The sequence below is a fragment of the Canis aureus genome, chromosome 18, assembly GCF_053574225.1.
Source record: "Canis aureus isolate CA01 chromosome 18, VMU_Caureus_v.1.0, whole genome shotgun sequence".
NCBI lineage: Eukaryota > Metazoa > Chordata > Mammalia > Carnivora > Canidae > Canis > Canis aureus.
Genome location: NC_135628.1, coordinates 40,642,994 through 40,668,755, shown reverse-complemented (window position 1 = coordinate 40,668,755; position 25,762 = coordinate 40,642,994). Strand labels below are relative to the sequence as shown.

The 25,762-nt window shown below is 35.4% G+C and overlaps 1 protein-coding gene across 18 annotated transcripts in view; it reads left to right on the top strand.

The window, feature by feature from the left end:
* The window catches only part of PPP1R9A (protein phosphatase 1 regulatory subunit 9A), a 312,302-nt gene that overhangs the window by 154,751 nt on the left and 131,789 nt on the right, over nucleotides 1-25,762 (top strand). For all 18 annotated transcript variants that reach the window (XM_077856856.1, XM_077856855.1, XM_077856871.1 and 15 more), the window contains 2 exons: nucleotides 7,298-7,430; nucleotides 15,561-15,681. In XM_077856856.1, the coding sequence (XP_077712982.1) occupies nucleotides 7,298-7,430; nucleotides 15,561-15,681 (254 nt within the window). The remainder of the gene's footprint in view (nucleotides 1-7,297; nucleotides 7,431-15,560; nucleotides 15,682-25,762) is intronic.

Here is a 25,762-nt window from a genome sequence, read left to right as displayed (position 1 = left end):
TAATATATATATGTTCATACATTGGCACACACACCCTCTTCTATTTATCTGGAGAACCCTGACAAGTATAGGGTTCTCTATGTTGTGTTTTGAACTGGCCTGCTCTTTATTGCCTGTTATGTAGAATATGCTTGCTTTTTTCATTTCCTGTTCTTTAGTCATCAATGAAAACACTAGGCTTACATTTAGTGAAATATATCTTTTGTTTTAGAGACTTTGTCTTCATTAATGATCCTTATGTATGCCATGTATATTGTTCTCAGAGCTTTGGATTTCTCACGTAAAAGTATGGAGCATATGCACTCTCTTTGCTCTTTCCTGCCTAATTTACTGGATTGGCTGGTGCAAGGGCTAAAGATAATTTGTGTTAAATTTTACACTGTCTGTAATTTACTTGCACTTACTTCATCTTATGCATTGCAATATTTTGTTTTGGGAGCCTTTAGTTAGCATTCTGGGTATATTCTTCATGAATCCTCACTCTAGGATTAGTTAGTATCCAGAGGACTCTAATTAGAAGTCAACACTCCAGAATGGGGCACTTTAAATCTGCACAGGAAGGCTTATTAATATTATTTATTAATGTTAAGGATGTTGAATTGGTGAAATGAGTGATGTTGCAAATACATGGATTGTCCTTAGAAATATGCTACACTGATGGACTTTGAAGAAGGCAAGCAAGCTCACAGGTTTTGGAGTCACTCCTAACTTCAGCATTCACTTGGCTCTGTTCTCCAATACCGAGGATTCTGTGGAGTGGCCTAATTAATAGAAGGTTAGACACATCCTACCACAGAATATTGTCCTAACTGCTCTTGTACACCTTCATGCATATTCCTTGTCAGAGAAAATTGAAGAACAAAAATCTGGGACTTTACAGAGTTTACAAGACAGAACTGTGGGTCTCTCTTTTCGACTTCCTGCTGCCCAGTGTATTTGTATACAGCAGAAAGCCCCCTCCTGTTTAGAGTCTTTGGGAGACTAGGGGTGTTTGCCCCCAAATACCTGGTCATCGGGAACCCCAGTTTGGCCTACATCACTTTGCAACACAAACCTAACCTACTCGCTGGAGCATGCTAGACACTCAAGAGACAATGATTCTCACTGTCGTACATCAATGAACTGACCCCCTAGGTTCTGGGGGAAGAAAAGGAAAGCCAAGGTCGTACATTGCTGGAAGGCCAGCATGATGTTCCTTTTTGTGGATGGTTTATTGCCAACTTAGTCTTCAAAATTTTAAGATATGGATTATTTTCTCTGTGCTTTGTTTTAATGTCGATTTAGAGTCCCCCCCCCCGCCCCCGCCTTTAGCAGAGGCACTAAAATCCTGTGAGGATGGGTTCGAGTGGAAGTGGGGAAGCCTGTGATGAGTGGGGAGTGTTTGTGGAAGCATGCGAGTGCTTATCTAGTCCCGGGGAGCAGGATGCTCCCCTCAGTCATCCAAAAGCAGCATGCTGGATCTGGGAGTGTTTTCTACCTTTGATGTGTTTGGGAAATGAGGCAGAAAACACATAGCAGGTGGAACTGACACCTTGTGGAAACGTGGTGGGAAATTCCTTCCAGTCAATATTTACATACCATTCTAGATTTATTTTGACCTGCATTGATTAAAGAAAATGTGTCATAAGGAAGTAGAGGAAATTTTTTTTTCTTATTCACAAAACATTACTGTTGCTTTGAAAAAGTGCTGGAGCTCATACCATCAGAAATGTGAAAGAGAATGATCTTAGCTAAAATCTTACAGTAAGCTAATTTTAACTGTATTTGTTTTTTATAGCCTTGGGCTACTGGGTCAGAAATGCCATTGCTAACTGTGTGTGTAAACTCACAGGCTTGTGCCCCACAAGCCTACCTCTGCTGCAAAGCAAGAGATGGAGGCTTGTTTTGTCTCCTTTGATGAAGGAAGAGAATATGGCTTGTTGGCTCTGAAACCAGAAGTATTAAAGTTAAACATCCTTTTGTTTGTTTTTCTCCGTGAAATAACACAGGAACGATGTGAAGGTGACTGAACTAAATATATTTTATATATATATATTTTGATGTTGTTAAACATTAGGGCCCAGGATGCTGTTGGCCTTTAGAGGTTATTGGATTCCAGTAATACCATAATTGGGTTCTGATTCTTACTTGATTAGCTATCCATTTTTTTTAAAGCAATTTGGTAATATAAATAAAATTGGTAGAACTCTTTTAAGAATATTAAAAGAATCACGATCATATTGATGAAAGGGGAAGTATTTACCTAAGTCAATATCTCTTTTATCTCTGAGGTTTTTTCCTGGTCAAGGCAAAACAAAACAAGGCAAGCAATGAGCCATCCTGTAGTGATAGTGTTCTGGACACAGGGATTTTGGCAGGCCTTTCTATATTATAATCAAGAAAGGTACGTAGATTTTGGTTTCAGAGACATTAAGCATCATAGTAGATGAACTATTCAAAACTTATTTATAAACAAAAGTATGAGATGAGTGTATGTATCTGGGGAAGCAGTAGTGTTATCTCTTCTATTACCCTGGGGAAGCTTTCCCTCCCTCACATTGAACCACAAGTGATTACATGGATTATCTCATTTCATTTTCTCAATAACTTTATGGGTTAGGTATAATTCTTATAACAGTCATCTTGTGAGTAAGGACACTGAGGTAAGAGCTACATAGCTAGAGAATTTAGGAGATCTTTAAATTAGCTTAAAATGAGGCTCATACCAATTGGGAATATATATACATGTAGATAAAGATATGAGTATGGAAATAGATGCATAGACATATATGCACTGTGCTTTTTTGTTTTAGTAATATATGTATTTCAGAGTCTTTCATGTCAGCAGAGATAGAACTTTGTAATCATTGCATAAAATTATGTATACATATGTATCATAATTTAGTAAGACATTTTCTCTATCAGTGGACATTTATAGACATTTCCAACCTTGAGCTTTACACATAGTGCTGTGATGAACTCTCATGCATGTACATCCTTGTACACATTTGCAAATATCTCTTTAAATACATGAATGTAGAATTATTGGGTCAAAGGCATTGACATTTAAAATCTTGATAGATGTTCTCAAATTCTGCTTTTTCCCCTTGCTTTCTTGTACTTGACATTTGCTTAATTTTTAATGAAGCTGAGCATCTTAATATCATTTATTGAACATTAATATTTCTTTGTTGAATTCTAATTAATTTCCTTTTCCCTACTTACACATGCAGTTGTTTGAAGTGGAAAGCTCTTTGTATATTATACATATTCATATTTCATCTTAATATTTAGCTATTTTTCCTAATATTTGGTTTTTCTTATAATTTAATTATGGTTTATTTTGTAGTCTAGAAAATTTTAGCATTGAATTTTAATCACATAGCTTGTTTATTTCTTTTGAGATTCTGGGATCTGTGGCTTTGTAGGAACAGCCTATCTAGCCGATTGAACATTGTCTGATATTTCCTTTAGCACTTTTAAGTTTATAGTTTTTTTTTTATCCTTAACCAATTGAAATTTTACTTTTGTTATTGATATGAAATAGGATTTTCTTTCAGATAGATATTCCATACTTCCTCTCCTATTTTTTGAATAGATCACCCTAACTAATTTGAATAGAAAAGTAGAGGAGCAGAACAGAATAGAATCCAAAAATAGATCTTCCTCAGAGCCCAAACTACATAGCTTTAATAAATGAAGTTTTATTGTATGTTTGATATCTTATAGGATCTGATTCCATTCTATTCTTCTATTGAAACGGTTTGTTAGTGTTATGTGAAAAGTATGAGTGGGATTTTAATTTTGACTGCCCTGTATTCATAAATTAAATTGCAGCAAGGTAACATTTACAGTAATTTAGGAGCATAGATGCCTTTACAGTATTAAGATTTTTATCCAGGAACATAGTATGCCATTACACATATTTAGGACTTTTGTATTTTTCAGTTAAATTTTATAGAGAAGGATAGCATTGCACATTTATAATTAACAATTCCTGGGTGTTTTATAAGTTTCTGATCTTTTCTATTATACTTTCTAAACTACTGTGGGCTTTTAAATTTATTTATTTATTTATTTTTATTTTTATTCAGTTAATTAACATATATGTCTCCCAGTTTCCCCATGTGTCCACCCCTCTCCCCTCTACCGACTCTGAGTTTCTTTCCTATGATTAAGAGTCTCTTACAGTTTGTCTCCCTCTCTGATTTTGTCGTTTTATTTTTCCCTCCCTACATGTTTTTTTTAAGATTTTTATTTATTATTTGAGAGAGACAGACAGAGAGCATGAGCAGGGCAGATGGAGAGAGAGAAGCAGATTCTTCACGGAGCTGGGAGTCAGATTTTTGTAGCTCCATCCTAGGACCCTGGAATAGTGGCCTGAGCTGGAGGCAGATGTCTAATGGAGGAGCCACCCAAGCACCCCTCGTGGTTTTTTTAAATTTTATTATTTTTATTACTTTACAGAACTCTTACCAGTTCTAATAATGTTTATGTTAAATCTTTGGGATTCTACAAGTAAAGGATAGCATAATCTGCACCTAATGAATTCTCGCTTTTCTTTTTCAATTATTTATGGGTTTTTTCCTATGTACCCACATAATTTACCAAACTATGAGCAAGCTGAAGATGAAAAGTATCATACATTATTTCTTTTCTACAGAATCAAATGGTGATATAGTCATCTGATTGCTCGATGCCTCCAAAATTACTTAAAATACCATTTTCTAAAAAAATAAAATAAAAAAATACCATTTTCTAGTATGGAGTCATACAGTTATTGTTTTATTTAACTTTAGGATACCCTCAAATGAACTTTACAAACCAGACCAATTGAGGAAGAACACTTGATAGCAGAGTGTTTTGGGATCCTGCAAAAGGTCAAGAGGTGTTAATTTATTTGAAACAGTTGTTCCATACTTCCATTTTACACACACACACACACACACACACACATGCATGCATGTGCGTGCACACACACACATGCATGTATACACACACATATTTGTTTATTCACATGCTATGTGGTAGCAGAATTGAGCTATGTTCCAGAGTGGATGTCATTTACATATTTGTTCTGTAATCACTATGTATTCTTGGGTGTTTAGCAGATGTGGACAGATAGCAGACATTAATGGAATGATTTCCAGTCATATCCACTGATAGTTTGCAGGACATGTAAATTCCAGATTCAGCCAAGTGTTTTTTTTTTTTAAGATTTTATTTATTTATTCATGGGAGACACACACACACACAGAGAGAGAGGCAGAGACACAGGCAGAGGGAGAAGCAGGCTCCACGCAGGGAGCCCGACGTGGGACTCGATCCCGGGTCTCCAGGATCATGCCCTGGGCTGAAGGCGGCGCTAAACTGCTGAACCACCCGGGCTGCCCCTGGCCAAGTGTTTTTGCGTGTTGTTAAAGTTTGCTCCACTAGGCATATTGCTTTGTGTCTACTTAGCTGTCTGTGTTTTCTAAAAGATACAGATATGGAACCTTTTTTCTAGGATCTTCTATTTGAAATATGCTTTCTACCTCTTCTACACTCAGATATATGAATCCTTGTTTATTCTTTAAGACTCAGCTCAAATATTTTGCCCTTCATGAAATTCTTCCCTTTCTCAGGCAAATAAGAAAGATTACTTGGCATCTTCTATTACGTTGGTTATCACATTATACTGTAGTCATTTACATTGATTTCTGTGTCCCTGCTAAGCTGTGAGTTACTTGAGGCTGTCTGTACTTTCTCCAATGTCCATCCAGCACAATGTCTGACTTAGAGGTGGGACCCAGTAAATTTTTGATGAATGAATAAATGTGAATAAGTGATTACCAAAACATATAAGGGAAGTGAAGGATCAAAAGAGCTGTCTAAGAGAATGCCATCAATCTGTAAACTTAAAAATATTAAAGAGTTCTATGTGAGGGACACAGAGAGCATATTTTATGAAAAGATTAATAAAAAAGCTACAAACCTTATAGTTTAGAAATATGCGTTATGATACAGTGATGTTTATTATGGTGGAGAAATGTAGTTGAGACCAAATGAGTGACAAGAGGCCATGAAAACATGTTGAAAGTCAGGAAGAAAGACAGTATTCATTCTGGTACAAATACTATACATGACATGATTTTGATAAATGTATGCCATAGGAACCACACTACATCTGCTTCTATATATACAACATATATTCCTGGTTTATAGGTTACCATATATAGCATATGAGAGTTGCCAGTTTTCCAGTAATATGAATGTAAAACACACATGGACCAGAAGGGCCAGCTTTATAGGTGATAGATTTGTTTTCTTTCATCTCTGACCTTCTGTTCTACTTTCTTTTTTTTTATTACAGCTTTTTATGTATATATATATAAAAACTTCTCCTAGATTTTAATATTTTGGGGACATTACAGAGTTTTTTTTTTTCAGGCATAATTTAGACACTTCATATTTATTAAATTTAATTGAAAAAGTCAATTTTTATTATACATGTTAATTGAACTTGAATTATATATTTCTTTCTTTTAGATACTCCTTATTGAATTAAGTAAGGGATGTTATACCTGTTTCCAGTTACTTTTCAAATTGCACAAATTCAGAAGAAATAAGGACAATCAGGTTTCTTATGGCCACATCTGAAGACCATATTTAGTAATCTTTTGAATGGGTTAGGTCAGAAATAAAGAGCTGGTGATGTCCTAATTCTCTATAGCTCTTTACCAATATTTTGATAGTCATTTCATGGAAAGGCTCAGTGAGAATCCAATATGGATCTACATGCAAGTAAACTAAGAAATGACAAATGAGAGCTCAACACAGCTCAGTACAGTATAGAACATAATCACTTTCAGTGATTCCATGACTGAAATATAATTATAGTACTGACACACCACAACACCAGGGCTTGTGTAGGTCATAGCATGAAACGGATCCAGTGTGGGTGTTTGCTTAGGTAGTAGCTTCAAAGTCCTTCACCATAGTTTCATCAGAAACCAGCCGAGCATTGCAGCTATTGTGTTATACTCTGATTCCATAAAAAGCAGTGAATATTGCTATTCAAATAATATATGCTGTGGCTACTGTTATCTCTCAAATTATTAAAAGTGTAGAATCACATGCATTTTAAAATGTAAGTCATTTTTATTCTGATTCAGTTTTCCTTAACATCTCTGTTGATTTTAAAGACAACAAAACAATTGTTTCAAAGAAATTCATTGCTTAACATTTTGAACTTACATAGTTTTAGGCACTTAGGTTTAAAAAAAATTAGGAAAGCCATGTTTCTATTTATCACCTCCTTGTTGACCTCCTACTACAGGTTTTCAGCACATATTCCAATGAAGACTATGACAGGAGGAACGATGAAGTGGATCCTGTGGCTGCTTCTGCAGAGTATGAACTTGAAAAGCGTGTAGAAAAGCTGGAGCTTTTCCCAGTGGAACTAGAGAAAGGTATATGTGCTCTACAATGTTTGTTATATCATTATATGGCTATTTTAATAACACAGAAATAACTTTATTTTTTTCATGTGTAGCCTCCCCCCCCCCCACCCCCCAACCCCGCCAAAGGATTGGATAAAGTTTTAATTCTCCTGGAGGATTTAATTTATTTGTTAAATTTCAAAAGTACTTGATACAAGCTCTGTGTAGATGGTAGACTGAAAGATTCTTTCTTCACTTCCACTTCTAACTGAAACCCATCTGCTTTAGTTGACTGGGCTGGTGACTAGGAGTAGGGAGCTGTGTGTGGGGCCTGATGTTTGGTCGGTACCCTGGCAATGGGCTAGTGCTGATGAGAGCCTAGTGGGAACAGGTAGAAGTTGAGGGTGGGGCAGATGGTTGTTTCTGCATTCTTGGCGGAGGTAGAGTGGTCATGGTTGGGCTCTGAATGTAGTAGATGGAGTGTTGAGCTTTTAGATTATGGATTTTGATATGGAGACGGTGGAATCGTCTCTAAGGGGGAGAAGACTAAGAGAGAACAAGGAGAATGGGAGCAGAGGGGCTTCCTCTTGGAATCTCAGCCTGCTTGCATTGGGAAGTGAGGACCCATGGGACTAGACACTGCTGTGTTTATCGTGTTATAAGAGGGGCATCCAGGAACAGACTGGGACCCAGTGGACGGAGAAAATATCACATCTCAGAGAGCTTTGCAAAAAAGCAGAACAAACAGATGACAACTTGAATGACAAAAAAAAGCAAAAGAAAAACCAAATGAGGATACCAAATGGCTTTTAAAAAGCATTCTTAAGCAAATCAACAAACAACAAGAACATTGATTTTAAAATTAAAACTTTCAGTAGAGGAATTGAAGAAAGAGAGATGGTTGTTGAGACTCAAACTGGTGACCTATAAAGTGAAGCGTAAAAAATGAACCAAACTAATTCTTAAACGACAGAGCAAACATCCACAAAAAATCATGTTGGAGACCCAACATATAAGTGTAGGAAAAGACAATAGAGGATGAGAGACATTGCACAAAACATGGAAGAAATTTCCCTGAGCTCAAAAGACCTGAGCCTCCTAATTGGAAGGACTCAGCCAATTGATTGAGAGAGGACTTCAAAAACACCCTGCATTTAGGCGTAGCCTGCAAAAGTCCTCATCTTCAACATAAAGTAAAATTCTGAAAAATACTACACTAAAAGCAAATAAAGAAGCAAAAAGTACTTGGAAAAGCAACATTATTTGACTAGCATCAGAATTCTTGTAACACTGGAAGTGAGAGGCATACATTATAATTTCACACATCCAAAAACCCTATGTCTGTCCCAGAGAGCATTTACCTCTCATGGTAAAAGAAGGAAAATTGCTGATATCTAAAGGTCTAAGGAACACATCACCTGCATACTCCCCAGTTAACAAGGAGGAGGAAAAAAACAGAGTAACTTGTTCTAAATAGCAACGGTGAGGGAAAAAGAGTTGAAAACTGTTACTATTAGGCATAAAATTACTTGGATTAAAAATACAAAGAATACCAATCATTATACTAAACATGACTGATTGTTCTCATTAAGAGACACTTTCCTTTGGGATTAAGAAGGATGAAAGAGAGATAGTTATATTTTTCATTCATTTAAAAATGTAAAAACCATTCTTAGTTTATGGCCCTTACAAAAAACAGCTGGATTTGGCTGTGGGCCATTGTATTGCTTATAATAGCAAAAACGAGAATAATCCAAATATTCATTAATGATAGAAAAGGGTAAAATGAAGGAGCTTCAGTTTCATGCAGCAGTATGTATGATTCTTACAGATACGAAATTCAGGGGAGAAAAAAGCAAATAAATCACAGAAGAAGCCATTCAGTCTAGATCCATTTATTTAAATTTCAAAGCCAGGAAAAATTAAATGGCATATTATTTAGAGATACACAAATAAGTAGTTTAAAAAAGCAGTATTTATAAAAGAAGGGAACGATTGACATAATATTTAGGATAGTGGTTATCAAGGGAAAAGTTATGATATCAAGGAGTGGTGCATAGTGGGCTTTTTGGGTGTTGTTAATGTTCTGTGTTTTTGTTATTAGTACGTGGATATTTGTTTTATTTTTCTTCTTTAAACAGTGTTTTGTAGATAAAAGTTTTCATAAACTCTTTTGTTTGCAATTTTCACAAAATAAAAGTTAAACTAGAAAAATTAAGCTAGGAAAAAACCTAATGAAGTAGAATGATTTTTAATTTTTTGAGAAACTTCCATACTGTTTCCTGGAAGTGGCTGCACCAGTTTGCGTTTCCAGCAACAAGGCACAAGTGTTTCCCTTACTCTGCGTCTTTGCCAACTCTTATTATCTCTTGTTTTTTGGTTGATAGTCATTCTAACATTCTGACTCTAATAAGGTGATTTCTCATTGTGATTTTGATTTACATTTCCCTGATGATTAGTGATGTTGAATACCTTTTCATGTAACTGATTGCCATTTGTATGTCTTCTTTGGAAAAATGTCTGTTCACTTTCTCAGTCTATTTTTAATAGGATTTGGTTTTTTGCTGTTGAGTTGCGTGAGTTCTTTTATATTTTGGATATTAACCCCTTATCAAATATTTTCTTCCATTCTGTAGGCTGTCTTTTCATTCTGTTAATGATTTCCATTGCTGTGCAGAAGTTTTTTAGTTTCATAGAGTTTTACTCATTTATTTGTGCTTTTGGTGTTAAATCCAAAGTCATTGCCAAGATGTCAAGAAACTTACCTGCTATGTTTTCTGCTAGGAGGTTTATGGTTTCAAGTCTTAAATGTAAGTCTTTAATCCATTTTCAGTTTATTTTTGTGTAGAGTAGAAGATCAGGGACCAGTTTCATTCTTTCATATGTGTCTGTCCAATTTTCCCAGCATCATTTATTGAAGTGGCCATCCTTCGCTATAGTGTATTCTTGGCTTCTTTGTCATAAATTGACCAAAGATGCATGGGTTTATTTCAGTGCAGTGTATTCTGTTCCACTGATCTATGTGTCTCTTTTAATAGTCGTACCATACTATTTTGATTGCTGTTGCTTTGTAATACAGTTTAAAACCAGGAAGTGTTGAGGCTTCTAGCTTTGTTCTTCTTTCTCAAGTTTGCTTTAGCTATTTGGAATTTTTTGTGGTTCTATACAAATTTTAGGGTTATCTGTTCTATTTCTGTGAAAAAATGTCATTGAATTTTTCATAGAGGTAGAATTGAATTTGTAGATTGTTTTGGGTAGTATGGACATTTTAACAATATTAATTCTTTGAATCCTTGAGTGTGGACAATCTTTCCACTTATTTATGTCTTCAGTTTCCTTCATCAGTGTCTTACAACTTTCACTATGCAGATCTTTCAACTCCTTGGTTAAGTTAATTCCTAGGTATTTTATTCTTTTTGATGCAAATTGTGAATGGAATTCTTTGTTTTTTAAGATTTATTTATTTATTTTTATAGAAAGAGAGGGAGAGTTGAGTGGTGGGGAGGGGCAAAGGGAGAGGGAGAGAGAATCTTAAGCAGACTCCATGCCCAGCACAGAGCCTAATGCAGGGCTTGGTCTCATGACTCTGAGATCATGACCTGAGCCAAAATCAAGAGTCAGATGCTTAATCAACTGAGCCACCCAGGCACTTCTGGAATTATTTTCTTAATTTCTCTTTCTGATAGTTCATTGTTAGTATATGAAGACCTAAATATGTTACAAACTATAGATTATAATACCAACAGAGAATTTTACTTTTCAATTGAGGAAACACTTAAAAAAATAAATAAATTGAGGAAGCACTAAAAATATTTCCATTAAAACCAAGAGTCTGAATTTAATTGTAACAATAAAATATATTTTTATTTATTAAAAAAATGGGTGTCTGATTTCGAATGCTCTTTAAATGAAATAATTAGTACAAACAATAGGAAACAAAAGATGAAAAGTAACTTATATTAAAACTGATGAGAGTACGTGTAAGAGGAGGTCAGGTGCCACATACATGTTAGAAAATTAATAGTTTTTTCTCTATGTTTATATTAAGAACATAAATATGAAAATGGGAGCATTCATTTATAGTAGCACAAAAACAAAATACTTATTAATCACTAAGAAAAACAGTATCTATCTGTTGAAAGTCCATCTTTTAGATAGATATAAGATGTGAGCAAGTAGAAGGATATACCATATTCTTGGATGAAAAGACTCAGTATAGAATAGTCTCTCCTATTCATCTCTGATACCTGTAAATTAATATATAAATTAAATGCAGTTCAGATGGAACTGCCATCAGAGTTGGATTGGGAGAGAGGATTACATAATGTGATACTAAATATTATATGGAAAAATACAGACCTAAAGGAAGTATGAAAAAGAATATGAAAGGTTTTAATTTCTTAAATATCTGAATATAATGTAAAGCCTCTGTAATCAGAATAAATTGTATTCACACAGCAATTGATCAGTGGGAGAAAGTAGAAAAGCCAGAGAAAGATGTTATTATGCATGAGAATTTATTACATGATATGTATGATATTCTAATTTAGGAGTGACAGGGTACTTTTCAAATTGTTCTGGCATAACAACATCTGTGTGGAAGAATATAAAGTGGAACATCTTCATTTTCATTGTATCATATTAAAAACAATTACATGGATTAGATAATGAAGTATTAAAAATAAATTAATAAAGGTATTTGACAAAAAACTTATAAGACTGCATATATTATGTAGCGATGTTGGAGGAGGGGCTTAACCAAAGTGGAAAACAGGAAGTTAGAAAAGAGGGACCAATCAATCCAAAATTTTAAGCTTTTAAAGGCAATATTATCAGACAAAGGCAATGGATAAATGATGAATTTGAGGAGAGGGAATCTTCATTATAAATGACATGGAGTTAAAATGGATAATTTGCTAAGAACTTTAAAAAAGAAAAAAGAGAGAAAACTCAGTAGAAAAAAATTAGCAGTTTACCAAAGAGGACATCGAATGGCCTATGCTTATATGAATACAAGCTCAAATCTCATTAGCAATAAGGGGAGTATAAAGCCAACATGAGCTTCTTTCTTGAGAGAAAAAATAAGCTCTGAACTCCGGAGTGTGGTGACAGCATCTTCCATGGTAACCCACCCTCACAGTCTTACACTGTTTCCTGGCTGCTTTGCCTGTCCCTAGGAGGGGATAGACAGAGGAAGACCAGGTGGCTGCTGCATTCTTAACAGTCACAAGAATCAGTGGCCTTCAGGGATATGGCTCTGGACTACACCCACGCTTGACACATCTCACAGAAAGCTGTACAAAGATGAAATCAGTCATCTGGTCTCTGTGGGTTGATTGTATTCTTCCTTTAATTGTCTTTCAGTTATCATCTTGTCTTTCAGGTAGTCTGCAGTGGAATTGAGAATGGCTCAAGCTATTATTGCTTTTCCTACTATTGGGTTTTCAGCTCTGCAAATCTGAGTAATTTTCCAGTGAGAGCAACAGAGTTGCTAAGGCAGGAAGAAAGATAGTTTTACTAAAGACTGAGTTGAGGCAGGGAAAATGAACTTAAAAACGAAGACATAATTTCCATGCAGGATATTTGTAGGAAGGAACTACTTAATGGCACGATGGTACAGATAATCCACATTTGAAAGGAGCCCTTTGAATGAACTGAGTATGGGAAAGTTTCACTTGTAGCCCAACATTGGTTTGACATATGGTAATTCATAATGAAGAGAAACACCTATAAATACAGGGAATGTGAACAAGAAGTTAGCTAACTGCTTAATATATACCAGATTTCATATATGAGAGAAGCCCTCTGGCATTATTTAATGTGGACGAGTCTACAGTGACCATCTCTTAAACGACACAAGAGCAAACACTCTGGGAGAAACACTTACACTTATGTAAATGCTGTGGGAAGGTTTTGGGTCATCATTCATCCTTTCACCAGCATGAACAAATTCATACGCCAGGAAACTCTAGGAATATGATGAATGCGGGCAAGAATTCAGCTGTATAGCTAACCTTTAATACACATAGGACAATTCCTGGGGGAGAGAAGAAACTTGGTACGTGTGACCAGGGAGGAAGAGCTGTTAGCACAGATCTAACTTTTCTTTGCCCAAGAGAACTCATTCCGGGGAGAAACCCTAAATGTAGGAAAATTTTTAACCAGAGAAAGCCTCTGGATGAACATGAGTATCTATACTGGAGAAATAAGGAAAATGAAATAAGTATGGAAAATCACATGTGTACAAACATTGTAAATACAGGGAATGAAAGAACTTCTCCAGTGATGGCTCGAATACTAATTGCCATTAAAGTTCTCACGCTGAAGAGGGACCTATGCCTAAAATTACCTCTGCTAGTATGGAAGTACCTTGATCTGGGGAGCACACTGAACAGTTCCTCCAAGGAGAAGAACTCTATGAAACTTTCTTTAGCACCCAACTGAAGAAACAAACCACACTTTTGCCAAATGACATGTATTTAAACATACGTGGTATACTGATGTCAGATTACGAATTGTACTTAGAAACACTTAAACCAGAAGTCAGTGACAAGTAGTAATCATCAATGAGACGAACCCTATTCAAAAGATTACTAATTAAGAATATTAGCGTATTAAATGTTATTGCTAAAAAGTCTTCTAAAAGCATCAAGCATTCTGCTGACTGTATGAGCCAGTTTTTCTTTAAATAATCCTTCATGCCAGATAAGGGCAGCCTGGGTGGCTCAGCGGTTTAGCGCCGCCTTCAGCCCAGGGCGTGATCCTGGAGACCTGGGATCTAGTCCCACATCGGGCTCCCTGCATGGAGCCTGCTTCTCCCTCTGCCTGTGTCTCTGCCTCTCTCTCTCTCTCTCTCTCTCTGTGTCTCTCATGAATAAACAAATTAAATATTTATAAAAAATAAAATAAATAACTTCACTTTTTTTAAGATTTTATTTATTCATAAAAGAGAGACACACACACACACAGACATAGGCAGAGGGAGAAGCAGGCCCCCCACAGGGAGCCCCATGTGGGACTGGATCTAGGATTCTGGGATCACACCCTGAGTCAAAGGCAGACGCTCTACAGCTAAGCCACCCAGGCATCCCAACCTTCACTGTTGATTAGCAAGTGTCTGGGTTTTTGTTTTTTTGTTTTTTTTTCAGCTAATACAACATGGTTCCAAAGACTTGGAGGCTATCAGAAAATAACTTTCAATATTAACCAAAAAATGTGGAATGTGAATGCTAACCAAAAATGTGGAATGTGAAATAATATATCTTTTATGTCGTTGATGTTAAAAATACATATGTTCATGGAAAAGACAAATGGAAATATGGATAAACACATTATTGTAAATAAATTTAAAAACGTGTTTGTCAGTGTTGTCCACAGGGCAAGGAACATGGAAACATAAAACGAATGCCTGTCAGTAGAGAAGTGGTTGGATAAGTTATGATACCATCTCACCATGAAATATTATGCAATCATTAGAAGTGATTTAAGGCTATGTAAGTTGATATCCAGGAGGTACCACTGAATTAAAAAAAGTAAGATGCAGAGAAACCTAGATATAATACAATTTTATTTGTATAAAGCAAATAGGAAGGAAAAATAAGCCATTTCATATATATAGATAGACATATATGTATGTATATTTATATTTATGCATATATACATATCTGATGCTTTATATGCTTGTATAGTAGGACTGAGGAAAGTACTGAAAGACACATACCACCTTATTAAACATGAATGGGGATATGAAACTAGTAAAAAAGAGACCACATAAACAAAGGGGAAATTTTAGATGTATTATGATAACATTTATTTAAAATCATGCATATGTGTTTTGTTATGTATACTTTTGTGTTTAAAAATATATTTTTTAGAGAGGCTATGTTTTAAGGCAGATTGATTACTCCATAACCAAATTATTACTTTTTGGGGGGATCACAGTGAATAGTGAACTACAGTAATGAAATGAAACTCACAAGCCTTTCGAGGGGGTCTTATTTGACATCTTTGCTCCCCAACATGGAAAAAAAAATTCCATCAAGACAAGCATGTCATATAGTCCATAAAGAACAAAATTAAAAGCAACAAAGAAGTCTCATAAGCTAATTGTGGGCTAGTGCAAAACTTAAGTTATTGGCACTGCTTTCTCCTTTTTCATAGATGAGGATGGACTTGGTATAAGCATTATTGGAATGGGTGTTGGAGCAGATGCTGGACTTGAAAAGCTGGGAATATTTGTCAAGACAGTAACAGAAGGTGGTGCTGCTCAGAGGGATGGCAGGTAAGCAAACTACTATCATTAGTAACTAAAATCTTCTAGGAACTTTTTTTGTATTTTAGTGGTAGCTTTCTTCTTTTGATTTTTTAGGACAGAATTTTGGAGTATGTCTCAGATATGGAAAAGGTTAAAATACTTGAATTACTTTCTGATTTGTGGGTGAAATGACTGCTTTCTTTAAAGTATATTAGGTGAATGGGTAGTTGGATCTGTTATGTCTGTCTGCCTTTGGTATCTGTCCATTCATCTCTCTGTCTAGTGGGAAATGGGCAGAAACATAGATATATATTGTTTCAGACTATGTCCTGTGGAGATTAGTATATAGTTTTACTTCAGAAATATCAAACCAAATGCTAATATTTCTGGTACTTCTGAGAATGACAGAGGTAGAAGGGAAAATAGAAGCCCTAATTCTGCAATGATGATAATTCTGGAGATCACATTTCTCAAAATGCATTCTGTCTAAAAACATAAGTTCTTGAGTGCCAACTAACCCTGTAGAATTAACATCTCTCAGAGAGGAATCTGATAGTCTTTACTTAAACATCCACCTTGGGTAATTAATCTAGATGCACACCAGCACATCAGAAGATTGTTGTTTTATATCTTAGCTTTCATCATCTCAGGCTGCAATATCTGTAAAGAGTTTGATCAGTCCTCACTCTGCATTCCTGCTCCATTAAGTTGGGGCTGAAGAAGAGGTTAGCAATAGAAATGAAAGTAGGTCCAAAAATATCAGTCCCAAATTCAAAGGAATGGCATCTTATCTTTTTTCTTTTGAAGGAATGCAGAATAACTGGCTTTGATTTTGTCCAAGGTTTAAGTATATATCACTTAACCATCTTATCAAGAAATGATAAAGCATGTTGAAAACCATTTATAAATCTCTGATGGGATACATAGTAGCTTTATTTCTTTTGTAATCCTAAATACACATATTGATAAAACAGATATTTTCCAAGGGAAACTAAATTGATTTTTTAAATGGAAAGCACAACCAGTATCATCTCTTTCCGTGAGGTTAGGAACAACATCACAGTCAGTAGCCTTATTTGTATTCCCAGAGCACTTGTACAGAGAAGGTCTGAAATGAATATATTTTTTTAGGATTTTATTTATTCATGAGAGACACGGAGACAGAGGTAGAGACATAGGAAGAGGGAGAAGCAGGCCCCATGCAGAGAGCCCGATGCAGGACTTGATCCTGGAACTCTGGGATCACACCCTGAACCAAAGGCAGACGCTCAACCACTGAACCACCCAAGTGTCCCTGAAATGAATCTTCTGAGTGAATGTTCAGTTGATTGAATGTGTATCACATTTAAAGTAGGATATTAATATTTCGTGTTAAAAGGTAATTTTGTTAACAGTCTTCCCCATTTTCAAGTAGTTAAGGAAATAACCTTTTTACCCTTTCAATGAATTATATAATGGTGGTAGCAAAATCTCCCATTATTAATTTAGAAACTTTCTTCCAAGTGAGCTAAAATTTGTTTGTAAGACCTGTGTCATTTCTCTTTAAATTTCATGAAAAGTTTAAAAACTATTCCAGAATGATAGGAAATAATTCTTATTGTTAGTATTCAAACAATATGTAGTTATTATGAACCATCTCTCCTAAGTCAATGGGCCACAAAGCCAAACCAAAATACAAATTGATTAAAAAACAAAAAGGTAGAAAATTTTGTATTCAGCACTTAGCCAATTCCCATTGTTCTGAACTCAGACTTATTTGTTTTTCAATCACTCACTTTTAAAATTAGGTTTGTTTTTGGTTAACCTGTTTTCTGATTTGTTGTCCTACATAGATAGTTTCAGTATTTACTCCGGTATGGGTATGAGAAGTTTGCTTTATCAGTCCCAGTGTGCATTTCCTCCACTCTTTTAAATGGATGTTTACCTAGAATGGTAATCCTGCTGTTGTTACAAGAGATGCTTAATAAATGCCTCAGTGAATATATTAAAGGAGGCAATTTGATGAAATGAGCAGAATCTTTGGGAACATGTGACCAGGAGTCTTAATTCTGTGCCCTTTACCTACCAGCTGTGGGCTGTTGAACAAATTAACTTAATTTTCTTGTTATCTACATTGCAGGGTTGTTGTAGGCATTAAATATGTGTATGTAAATTAAAACCTTCCACAGCGCTATGAAACTGTTCTTGAAGTAGGAATAAACCTAAAATATATTTAAAAATAGTTATTATGGGGAGTCTTTTGAAAAACTATAGAAAGATGTACAAAATATGTACAGAATCATAAAATGTTAGAGATTCTAGAGATTCAGATGAACTTTAGAGATCTTTAAATTCATATCTTTCATTTTATGTGTTTAAAAACTGAGGATATATACATTATATATAGCCTCATTATAGACCTATGGCAGTGTTCATATCTTTTAAATTATTATATTATTATTCCCACCATTGCTGTTGTGTTCATTTGCACAATACTTAAATATTTGTTGTTAAAATTTACCAGTATAAAAAAATTACAAAATAAACAGTTGATTGCTGCCTCCAGTTAATAATTTCTTTATTGTATTAAGGATTTACAAAGCACCATGATTAGTATGATGCCATTCTTTTGTGGGTATGTTTTCTATTTGTGCATCTCCCCCAGCTTCTCTTTCTCTTTCTTTCTCTTTCTCTCAAAAAATGTAGAATCAATACACACCAAAATATTGAATGGCTCTAGTCTGTGTGGGTATCTTATTTATTTAGTCTTAAAGGTTTTTTTTTTAAATTTATTCATTTGATACAGAGGGAGAGAGAGCGCACACAAGCAGGGGAAGCTGCAGGCAGAGTGAGAGGGAGAAGCAGACTCACCACTGAGCAGGGAACCCAACACAGGGCTGGATCTCAGGACCCTGATATGACCTGAGCCGAAGACAGGCACTTAACTGACCCGGTTTCCCAGGCGCCCCTGTGTGGGTATTTTAAAATTTCAGCTAATATAAAACATTTAATTTTTCTACAGAGAGTTTGTAATACTTGTATGTATATTTCAAACTCCAACTAAAAATAAAAAGTTAACATCATGTGGCCTCAGGAAAATTGCTCTTCAGACCTCAGTTATGGACAAAATTAAAGTTCTGGATTAGATGTTTTTAAAATTCTTTTAGCTTTAAAAGGATATAAGTCTTTGTTTCTTTAACCCTTTTAGGTTGCTTTAGTTCCCCCCCCCCCTTTTTTTAGGGAAAGCGAGAGAGAGAGCATGCCTGTGTACATGCACTTGAATGCAAGTGGGGGAGGGGCAGGGGGAGAGAGAAACTTAAAGCAGATTCCTCCCTGGGTGTGAGCCAGATGCTGGACATGGAGCCTGACCCCGGGCTTCATCCTATGACCCTGAGATCATGACCTAAGCTGAATTTAAGAGTACGTCACATAACTGAATGAGCCACCCAGGAGCCCCTTGTCTTAGCTACTTAACTCTATCTAAGAAAATGATTTCAATTTAATCTCAGATTTGGTCACATTTCCTTCAATGGATGTTAAATAAATAGACTTGCCCAGAATATTCTTTTCTCTTTCCTCCCCACTAACTTCCCCCACACAAGAAACCTTTTTTGTTGTGATTGCTTTTCCTCCTTCTAAAATCTCATAAACTCACCATATTTTGAGCACTTTTGAAAATTTGCCATGGGCAATTATCTCTTACATCATCCAGGGTGTAGTTAAAAAGTTTTGAGTCTTCCTTACTTTTTGGTATTATACCTTACATTCGAAATTTTCCTTTGTCAAGCTTTTCATACCTTTTCATATGATGCCTGAAATGTAGGAGTGCTCAATAAATATTTGTTGAATGAGTGAATACTTAATGCTTTTATCACTTTCAAAACATTTGCTCAGGCCTAACATTGTTCTCCCCCCATCTCGCCACCTCCCTTCTTTTCTTCTCTCTCTCTCTTCCTCTTTTTTGTGCTACCCTGCCTCTTATAGAGCAACTGGGAATTTATCTAAGTGACATGACTTGATATCCATTTCCACCATCTTTTAGTTTCTTTAGGTAAAATAATGATAACTACAAATATTAAATAAGATTAATTTTAGTAAAATATTAATTGTAATTAAATACACTTACTTATTAAATATTAGTTATTTTGTTAAAATTAAAATTAATTAATATTTACTAAAAATATTAATAAAACCATTAGCTTTGCTGCCATACATTTTATGATTGGTATGCAGGACACTAATTATTTCTCCAGTCCTCTTTCATGAATGTATAAAGCAAAATCAACTTTATAACACACTTGAAAATGCTGATAGTAGAATAAGTCATGTGGACGGTACCTGACAAATGATCGTAGTGACTCTGTGCTAAAAGAGGCAAATTAAAAATGCATTTGGGATGTGCTTTGTTTCTGGCTACAATGTTTGTTTCTCAGGTATTTGTATGCTATCATTTTAGAACACTGTCCTGTTCAGTTTTTTGGAAAAAGTTATCGAATGTGAAATGACGGTGCTATGTAGTTTACCTTCATTCAAACCTTTTAAGGTTTTCAAACATTTTAATTATTTTTTACCAGCTCTTGGGTAACAGCAACACAGAAAACAGATGAAGAGTTTAATTCTTAGTTTCCCCTACAGCAGAGGCTCCCTCCAGCAGAACCCATCTGTGCCCCTGGGGCGCCCTCAAGCCTGGGACAACTTGAATAGAAACTGCTGTCTTAATTGTGCCCATCTGTCATAATTCCATGGTCGATGGTTCCCCCCCACCCCACCCTGTGCACACACTCCTGTGTCACTCTCCTCATCAAATAGACGGCGTATTCGCCCCTTAGAGAGTTGGGATATTCCTGCTTTGATATGTACATATTTTCGTCTTTATTTTATTTTATTTTATTTATTTTATTTTATATTTATGAGAGACACACAGACAGAGGCAGAGACATAGGCAGAGGGAGAAGCAGGGTCCCCTCAAGGAGCCTGATGTGGAACTCGATCCCAGGACCCCAGGATCACGCCCTGAGCCAAAGGCAGACGCTCAAGCACTGAGCCACCCAGGCACCCTGATAGATACATTTTTAATATACATTTAAAACTTCACTCTCCGTGAAAACTGTGTTGACCAGAGTTCATTAATGTTGCTCCAGCTGCTCTCCCTTTCACACAGCAATGGTTGCTTTGTTTAGATAAGCCCTGTGAGGTAGAATTTTTGTGTTTCCCCTTCCCAGATATATCAAGTCAGCAGGTAACTATCCAATAACATGAAAAAAAACCTAGAATCGCCCAGCTGCTATATTTTTGTTAGCTTTCCTGCCATTGGCTCTGGGTTTTAGATTCAGAGTTGAGGGACATCAGAAATGGGATGGAGGCCCCCGAGCAGGAGTTGTTCACTGTTGTTGATTAGCACCCAGCAACAATTACAAACTAGCCAGGTGCATAGCCATAAACTCCATTGCAGGAGGCAGTGTTTTCAGGGAAAAACAGGCTATTTCCTGTGCTGTTCTGTAAAACTTTTGTAAAGCCCAGACTGTCTATATTCTTTGTGCCCTGGGATGGTCTGATTCAGAAAGGTGTCCTTTTAATATTTAGCACCAGAACTCATGCCTTGTCTTTTTTGCTCTTCTAATTATGAACCAAGATTTGAGAGATGATCAGTATCTCTATGCTGTGAGGAAAACCTTTTTCTCTACCATAATAATCATTTATGTGTTAAATACCTTGCTGGCTTATGATCTTGTGGGTTGTCGGGTCAGAGTATGGTGCCAATAAACCTGAATTGCTACCCTTTCTTTTTAACCAGTATTATTCCTCTCATCGCCTGCCCAGTCCTCTTTACCTCTCCAACTCCACCTTCTGCTCATTTTTAGTTTCTTGAGTTTGTCTCCACCTTAATTACCATATGGCCTTCCTCTATGAAATGGTAAATTAAAATGTCTCAAACTATCAGATGCCATACAACTTCCCTTCCTCTCTCTCTCTTTTAAATTAAAGGTGGTTTTATTTCCTTGGTGTTTTTTAATTGTGTATCAGATTTTCATTTTTTATCTTTAATGAATGTATCTCTTTTGAAATGAGGACTTTTAAAAGTAAATATTCTTTTAATGAAAATAATAATCAAATAGTACCGAGGTCTCTTCATCCCCTTAATGCTGTCTGTATTGAGGCAGGCAGGAAGAATTATGTAGGATCAGGAACCTGCATTTTAATCATGGGATGCCTCTTCCTCACACTGTTGTGACCACAATGAGCAAATCCGTGCCAAATACCTGTTGTCACTGTCCCTGTTGCACAGAGTGCTTTATAGAGAGCTTGGGTCACTTCTGTCTTCTCAGGGACCATTTCCAGTTCAATTCATTCCTTTGTGAGTTCCATGTTTCCATCTCGTATTATTTTCCTTCTCCCTGAGGGACTGCCTTTTACTTTCTATCACCAGGTCTGATGGTGATGAATTCTTTCAGTTTTTCTATATCTGAAAACACCTTTTTGTTTCACTTTTGCTTTTTTTGAGATATATATTCTTTATGTGTAGGATTTAAGGTTGACTGTTGGCTTGTTTTTTGTTTTTTTACCTTTTAGCATTTTTTCCAGCCTTTTTTCTTTTTTAGGCACATGAGCATGTGAACAAAAGTATGTATACACAGATGAATTAAGAAAATTAGAAAGTGCTATACATATTGTTTTATTTTCTGCTTATTTAAGTTAATTGTACATGAGAAACACTGTAAAATTTCTGTTGAGAAGCAGAAGCTCAAAACTATGTGTATTAATTCCCCTTGTCCTTTTATTTTTTTTGAGACAATGCATTTTTGGCTTCGAATTATAGATTATCAATCATTGAGTCCAGAACCTTTAGTTATTTTATAGTTACACACATATGTATCTTTAATAAAGAACAAGTGCTATAATGCTTCAGTCTAATGGAAAACCTTTTAGGCAGTTTTCACAGTCACTATGAAATGCTATCTATCATCGAGGGTCAAATTAGCATTTGCTAATTTTAGAAAACATCTTAAAGTTTTAATGTAATACATGTTCATTGTTGAAAATTTAGAAAATAGAGAAAAATATAAAGAAGACAGTAAAAATTCCATATAATTTCACCACCTAGAACTGATTGATCACTACTAAAATTCTGCTGGTGAATTTCCTTCCAGATTTTTTTCTGTGCATATTATGCCTTTGTTTACTTAGTTAACAAAGTTAAGGATCAGTTGAATATATAGCTTTGTTGGTTTTTATACTTTTTATTTATCAGAATAGTATCTGTTGAGTGCTTACTATTTGTCAGGCAGCCTGCTATGCTCTTTATATTTTATAACTTATTTATTATTGCTAAGAGCTATGATTAAATACGAATCATTATTATTTCTGTCTATATGTAAGGAAAATTTGGCTTTTCTCAGCTAATCACAGCAACTAAATGACAGAGCCTGGCTATAAATCTAGCATATCTGACTTTAGAACCTATACTTAAATAATACATTATGTTATGTCACATCATTAAACATTTTTCTACAATGGACTTTAACGGTACATTATGCTGTTGTATTATATATAGAAACCATTTACATATTGCTATGCTAGTATGTTGTTTCAAGGTGTTGATCAGATTAGCATTTTTACATAAAAATCATTGTGAATATCTCTGATTATTTCTTCAAAATTACTTCCTTGGAGCGGAATTACTGTGTCAAGGTGCATTACATTTTATATGCTTCAGAAACACATTGCTGAGCTGCTCTTCAGAAAGGTTGATGTTTATACCCCTTTAGTGTCAAGAGCAGTCTACTACACCCTCAAGACTGAATATAGTGTTATAAACTCTTTAATAAATTGGTGAGATATTGTTTTTAAATTTTAATTTCTTGTTTATGATCCTCTTAAGATGTTTACTGGACACCTATGTTGCTTTTTTTCTCTGTAAATTATATCCCATTTGCTTTTTTCCTGTTACATTTCTTAAAACTGCACTTTCATCTGTTCTTTCAGTGCTAATCTTCACAAATGAGGCAGGTGGTGCCTTCCAACTGCCTTCACTTCTTAACTGCATGGAGCTTTCTCTCCTATTTCTATCCAATTTGATAACAAAAATGATCAAGTACAAGAAATGGAATTAAGGTGCATCTCTAAACTTAAACACAGAAATCCTGTATTTAGTTTATACTCTGAATTTTGTCAAATTTGTTGCTTTAAAAATTATTTACCTATTTTTTGAGATATCCAGTAAACTTTTCTTAGACCTAATCTTCTTAAAATTTTCAGTGACATATTATAATCGTTTATTTCTAATGAGATCCATGCCCCCTTCCTTGACTTCGTGTTTTTTGTTTTGTTTTGTTTTTTGTTTTTGGTGTGTGTCTGTGAGAGAGAGAGAAAGCGAGGAAGAAAGAGAGGGAGAAGGAGACAGCTATATAGATCCTTTTCCTTTTATTTTTCATTCTGTATTATAAGAATGTTTCTCTCTCAAATTAGCTTCTTCAACTCATTTTTACATTCAGTCAGTGAACTGACTTTTTAAAATGACTATAGAAATTACTCCCAAATTATATCCCAATCTTGGTGTATGTAGAACCTATTTACTTTATAACTTATGTCTTATTTTCATCTCAAATTCAACAGAAACTTAACACCCCTTTTCCTTTTTTTCTTTCTTTCTCTTGATCCGAACAGCCTATTTTTTCTATGTCGACCCTATTTTTCATTACTTTAGATGTAAAATTTTCTAGTCATCCTTTGTTTTTTCATTTATTTTACCGATTTAATATCTTATTATATTGGATGGTTTTCTTTTCTTTTGTATATTCCTCAGATTCTTCTTTTGTGTTCATTCTTTGAGCCATATGTCTAGACCAGGTCTTTCTCTCACTATATGCTGTAGTTTGTGTAGGGCTTCTTTCAGCTAATCTTTCTTGGTTTGTCCTTACTTTGTCTCAAGATTATTCTGTAATTATCACTTTGTTTGAATAGTCTTTGTGAACAATAATGTATAGTTGGGCCCTATTTTTTTTATTTTTGCCAATCAGAGCCCAAGGTCGTGTTGACTTTGAATACCTATGTTATTTAAGCGCATATTCAATTGTCTGCTTCAGTCAGGAAGATTACATTATTGTCTGCACTGGCTCCTTCCCGAACCTCCTTGCACATCTTAGTCAAAATAATAATTACTATGACTACTGTGTATTAAGGCCATATAAATACATCAATTACTGTGCAAACCCTTTCCTATACATTTTTGCTAATCATTGAAACCAGTATGGTAGTTACAGTACCTAAGCTAAGGATTAATTCTTTCAGGAATTTATTGTTGAAGAAACTTGAGGTTTCGTAGAAAATGAGATTAAGGGGTGCATGGGTGTCTCAGTTGGTTAAGCATCTGACTCTTGATTTTGGCTCAGGTCATGATCTCTGGCTCCTGGTGTCTAGCCCAGCATGGGGCTCCATGCACAGTGAGGAGTTGACTTGCCCTCCCCCCTTCCCCGCCTCTTCCTTCTACTTACATGTGTGTGCACACATGCGCTAGCATTCTCTCTCTCTGAAATAAATTAATAAATAAAACCTTAAAAAATAAAGAAAATGAGATTGAGAAAACTGTGGTCTGAGGTAAATGAATGAAAGCATCTAAATAAATACTTGTTAATAAGATAAAACAATCAAAATGAGTTGTAAAGAAAGACTATCAATTACACATTTTAAAGTTTTTGCTATAATAGGTACAGTAGTTTATTTACATTTAGTATTTTGCATGTAATGTACTTTTCAGTAAGGTATCTTTTTCTGGGATCCCTGGTTGGCTCAGTGGTTTAGCGCCTGCCATCTGCCCAGGGCGTGATCCTGGGGTCCCAGGATGAAGTCCCAAGTCGGGCTCCCTGTGTGGAGCCTGCTTCTCCCTCTGCCTGTGTCTCTGCCTCTCTCTCTCACTCTCTCTCTTGAATAAATAAATAAAATCTTTTAAAAAAAAGATATCTTTTTCTAACACCCATCCAGCATTAGGAAAATGCTTGTGAATTTTTGTTTTATCCTCTTGGTGGTGATATGCGTTTAAATGGTGTTTTTCCACCCCCTAAAACTTTTTCCAAGAATCTATTGCTTTTCCAGTTTTGAAGATTTGGATTTGTTTACCGTCAAGATCAGAAAC